The sequence below is a fragment of the Denticeps clupeoides genome, chromosome 19 (assembly GCF_900700375.1).
Source record: "Denticeps clupeoides chromosome 19, fDenClu1.1, whole genome shotgun sequence".
In the NCBI taxonomy this organism is placed as follows: domain Eukaryota; kingdom Metazoa; phylum Chordata; class Actinopteri; order Clupeiformes; family Denticipitidae; genus Denticeps; species Denticeps clupeoides.
Genome location: NC_041725.1, coordinates 1,140,169 through 1,145,280, shown reverse-complemented (window position 1 = coordinate 1,145,280; position 5,112 = coordinate 1,140,169). Strand labels below are relative to the sequence as shown.

General features: G+C 38.7%; 1 protein-coding gene across 2 annotated transcripts; it reads right to left on the bottom strand.

Moving 5' to 3' along the window:
* Positions 1-1,658: 1,658 nt before the first annotated feature.
* tomt (transmembrane O-methyltransferase) lies at positions 1,659-4,663 on the bottom strand. Of its 2 annotated transcripts, XM_028962638.1 has the most exons (5): positions 3,179-3,207; positions 2,825-2,890; positions 2,393-2,655; positions 2,098-2,294; positions 1,659-2,008 (listed from the first exon to the last, which is right to left on the bottom strand). In XM_028962638.1, exons 3-5 carry the CDS (start codon positions 2,652-2,654, stop codon positions 1,688-1,690), a joined length of 780 nt encoding a protein of 259 aa, XP_028818471.1. In that variant the 5' UTR covers position 2,655; positions 2,825-2,890; positions 3,179-3,207; the 3' UTR covers positions 1,659-1,687. The 2 variants fall into 2 exon arrangements, with proteins under 2 accessions (XP_028818471.1, XP_028818470.1); XM_028962637.1 differs by lacking the exons at positions 2,825-2,890; positions 3,179-3,207 and adding an exon at positions 4,403-4,663.
* Between the last annotated feature and the right edge of the window lie 449 nt (positions 4,664-5,112).

The window sequence follows — 5,112 nt, the reverse complement described above, 5'->3', positions numbered from 1 at the left end:
CACGGAGAGAGTTTTAGAGACGAAAAACGGCTGCTTTCTACGAAACACTAACCTGCATCACTTCACTTCTGACTAACATTTAACATTTTACAGAAAATAATTCAAGAATCACCACAAATCCCAAACACGTCTTTTGCTCTAGCTGTTAATTACGCGCCCCGGAACGGAAGTGGGAACGGTCATGTGATGAGAGCGCTTAAAAGTTTCTGTTCAAGCCCGACGACTCTGAATTAAAACGCTTATTATGCAGTTCTTATCGACTGCGACTTAGTTAGTGCGGTCGCAGGTGAAGCTACAGTCCAAAGCTATACGAATTCGGTAAAGAGAGACCGAATATAAAAGAGATTTCATATTAATGCCAGTGCATTTGTTATGTATGTTATATTCCACTGCACTGCATTGTTAAGTGAACTAAAGATGTTAGCATAAAGCTACTGACGCACTGAAGCACGAGACTCTGAAAAGTGCATTGACTTGTCCATCTGCATTGCTGCTTGTTTGCTTTGTCCTGCCACGTGATACGTCGGACGAATCAGAGTCCTGCTTTTCTGTTCGAGACTCTTTCATTTATGACAATTTAACCCGCACAGTGTGAAAAGTGAACTTCCGCATTTAACTTCCTTTTGGGAACGAAAGTTGAAACCAACAAAATTAAAAGACAATGCGTCAGAGTATAAATGTACTGGATAGCTCTTTGTACGAACTTCCGATATAGTATTCATTTGAACATATATTGCATATATTGTTTGATTAGAAGCATTAGTATTTCCTAAATATATTGAACATTGCAGCACATCTAAATTAAATGACAATACTTTCCTGTTTCAGCAATACTTTTTGCATATGAATGATCACAAGTAAACCTCTGATCAAATGAGATCACTGTCTCAGAACTGGTTACAGAGATAATTTTACTACCTTATATTATATATTACAAATATGTAGAAATAGCTTTTTAATGTAATGTCACACCAAAGGTCTCCAAGATGGTGAGAAATAAGATTCTCTAGTCTGATGATATAATTTTTTTAGCTTAATTCTATTCAGTATGTGTAGAAAAGGCAGTGCTCATCACCTGTCCAATACAGTCCCTACAGTGAAATATGGTAGTGGCAGCATCATGCTGTGGTGCCGTTTTGCAGCTGCAGGGACAGGATGACTGGATATTCAGGGATAGCCTTCTCCAAAGTGCTCAGGTCCTCAGACCGGCGCAAAGGTTTACCTTCCAACAAGACAATGTATAACAAGATCAAAAGGGTGCTTCTACTAAATACTGAGCAAAGGGTCTGAATACTTAGGACATTGTGATATTTCAGTTTTTCTTTTTTAATAATTCTGCAAAAAAGTCTGTGCTTTTGTCAATTCTGTGTTTTTCTGTCAATATGGGGTGCTGTGTGTACATTTAATGAGGGAAAAAATCAACTCGTCTGCAATATAATAAAGAGTGAAAAATTTAAGGGGGCCTGAATACTTTCCATACCCACTGTACTACTGCTGTAGCAGTCCAATATTGACAAGTGAGAAACTGAATGTTCTTTACTTGAGCATGTAGCGTGCATGAAAAGAACAGAAAAACAGTCAAAAAAAAAAAATCAGTCTAGTGGAGATATGTGTCCGACATGTACTGAATTTCAAAGCAGTTATATTTGGTTGTACATTTTTATTTTATGTTGGGCTTGTATTGCTCTCATTTCACCCCTCGGTGGACAAGTTCAGCCATGCCATCACGGATGCCCCGGATGTACTCCAGTGAGGCACGGTGCAGGCGCAACTCATAGAGGCCTGAGTTACGCACATAACGCAAAAAGTTTGGTGCCCCAGGGAACACAACATTGTCAGCCAACACAACAGAGCCCTCTCCCAGCAGCCCACTCCCCTCCAGCAACTGTAGGTCTGGAAGGTAACAGCGTTTCCAGTGGTCCATAAACACAAAATCCAAATGCTCTACACCATAGTCTTCACGCAGACGTGGAATGACCTCATCCGATGGACTCACAACAAGCTCCACCTAGGGGTATGACAGGAAATGAAAAAAAATGAAGTAAATCTGAATGCTAATTACTGTGCTTGAAAAATGTTCAGACTCAAATTCCTCACTGTGTCATCATCAAACCCGGCCAGACGGATGATCTTCTCCGCTATCTGGGCATTCTTCTCATGCATCTCAATAGAGTACAGGCGAGCACCCAGCGGCAGAGAACGGGCAATTCTTACAGTGCTATATCCACAGTGGGTGCCCAACTCAAGCACTGTCAGCGGACGAATCTCCTCCAACAACCGGTCCAGTATTTTTCCTGCATATGACACAAATATACTCTATATCATAAAATATCAATACGAATGGAATAGAAAGAGGAAGATCTTAACAAAGGCATACAAATAACACACTCACCTTTCTTGGGACCGATATTGCTGATGAATTCTACTTTACTACACCAGTGGTCAAACGTGTCCAGGATACTCTGGGGGTCTCCGGGAATGGAGTGAGTCAAAATATACTGGAAAGCCCTCTCCTCCCTGCTTAGACCCGTCAGTAAGTCCTGCACCCAGCGAACCAGAACTGCCCGATACAGTAGAACAAAGTAGTACCGGTACCGGATCAGCAGTGTTATTAAGAGGGGCAGGAAGGCCAAAGCAATGGCTGGAGACACCATCCTACAACAACAAGTCAAAATAATGGATTATGCAATACATTGTAGCATACTCTATTTAAACTGTAACAGTTTATAGCACAACATGTTTAATAATATTCACCATTTATAAATCAATCCTAACAAGTCCCTCAAATCCTCAAATGTCATCGTGAAACATATGAAGCTCTTACCTCAGGTTAAAGTAAATGCATCTATCATGAGAAAGAGACTACACATGTTTGATTTGCTCCAGAGGTCTGCACAGAGGAAACATTTGCTGTCAAAAAAGACACCAGGCCAAATTTGCATCTAAGTTCATTTCTTTTATTAAATAATTTATTTATTTTTTCTTGTTTTTGCATAACATCACCTTTAGTGGACTTTAAAACAAAATCAGGATTATGGTATTGCCTACATAATCTTTTTAACACTTTTCATATTTTTATGTATTTATGTTGAATAAGACAATACTCTTAACATGCATTGGTTAACATTGGTTAGCATTGGTCACCCATGATGGTGTCACCAGTACACCAGTTTCCTACCTTTTACCACTCTTAGCAGGTTCTAACCACTGCAGACTGGAAACATTCCACAATAGTTGTAGTTTCTGAGATGCCATCACTATTTGGCCCTTGTCCTTTTCACACAAAATGTGTATGTCACACTGACAACAGCCTTGAGCCTCCCGTTCCTTTGTGCTTTGTGAGTTCTCATTCCACTCTACTCAAACCAACCTGTCCAGCAGACAAAACTCCAAATGTTGACTATGAATCCATTAAACTGGTAAAGCTATTAGTTTTACTTCACATTGACAAAAGGAATACATTCTTCCCAGTCAGTGCCTCCTGTCTATAATGGATGTCATGATTGTCAGACACCGTACGCTGTCAGGTCCAAAACCATCACTTGTCATAGTGTCAGCAGGAAGAAATGTTCAAATGCAAATAGAAAAACATCTGAAATAATCCAGATCATGAACTCATCTTTTACATTCCAGCATTTGTTTTACAACACCAACTCACATTCTGACTTCATTACCAGTACCTGACCCTGTAACAAGAGACTGTGGGCATTATTCTGGCCCAGCTGCCTGACCTGTCTCTGGTTGATTATTTATTCTGGTTGATTAAGCTATGTAATATGGTCCCAACCAATTGCAGAACCGAAGATGTTCATAATGGATGAATTGGGGGTTCTAATGCTAACCTAATTCCAAACTAAAATCTTAATAAAATGTGAGCCTGTAGCAGTCACTGGACTTTACATTAGTGTATACTAGCAACTATTATTACTAGTTATCAAAAGTAATTAGTACAATATAAAATAAGGATACAGGATAACTAGCTCTTATGAATTTAAATTATTAACATATTTCAAATGGTGCCAGCCTTTGGATTGTCGTAAACTTTGTAATACATTATTTAAATAGAACAAATAAAATATATAAAACACAGACCTCTTTCCCATAAACTCTGGATGGCCACATTTTTTATATTAATTGTTTTAATATTCTTATATTACATGTTACCTGGAATTGACTTGCATCATATTGCATATTATAATCCTTATCATAATGAGAACCAAGCTGTGAGTGAAATTCCACAACTGTAGCACAACCTAACAGTACCAGTAAATAAGAAGCAAACTGATGACAGCAATGGTGTTAACCTGGACTCATGAAATGCTTCTAGTCTTCCAGCAGAATCTGTAACTTGAAACATATTAACTCAGTCATCAGCACAAAAACCCAAACCAGAATCACTGACCTTATGTCTGATCACTTAGCAGCAGGTCTATGTCTTGCTCTGGTTGGATTTTGATTGGAGTTATTTCAAAAGTCAGGTGAAGCGAAGTCAGCTGTGTCTCTGGGACAGGTAGGACGGGACTAGCAGGACAGGTGCCGTTAACTAAATTATTTAAGACCTTCCTTCTTAGCAAAAGCCAGTGATCGGTAAGAAAGTGTTCATGTGTCAGTGCCCTCAAACTACACAGAAGCAAGAGTTCTCTCATTAAAAATATAGATACAAATGTTCTTTAAAGCAACCATCTGCAATAATTCAATTTCATTATATAACATTATATAACTGAATACTTGTCACATTTGCAATAAATGTTAAATAACTGCTGAGTAACTACTGTACCACTTAGAATAAACTGTGAAAAACTAAGATGAAGAACAATAGTCTTCACAGAGCCCTTTTCTCATCAGCAGGTGGGATTGATCGAGTGAATAGTGATGGCACATGGATTAAATAGCAGTGACATGTGCTGACTGTCAGCGATCGGGTTACCACTGCCTGTCTCTTTTTCTGCTTCTCTGTTTTATGTACATCCACAGACACATACAGATACAATATCTGTACAAAGACAAAAAGCAAAGTGAAACAAAAACTAGAATGAAATGGATGCATATGGCTTTATAAACCTTTGGAATGCAATGTCCAGCATATCAAATTTCATTAAAGAGGTGGTTCCT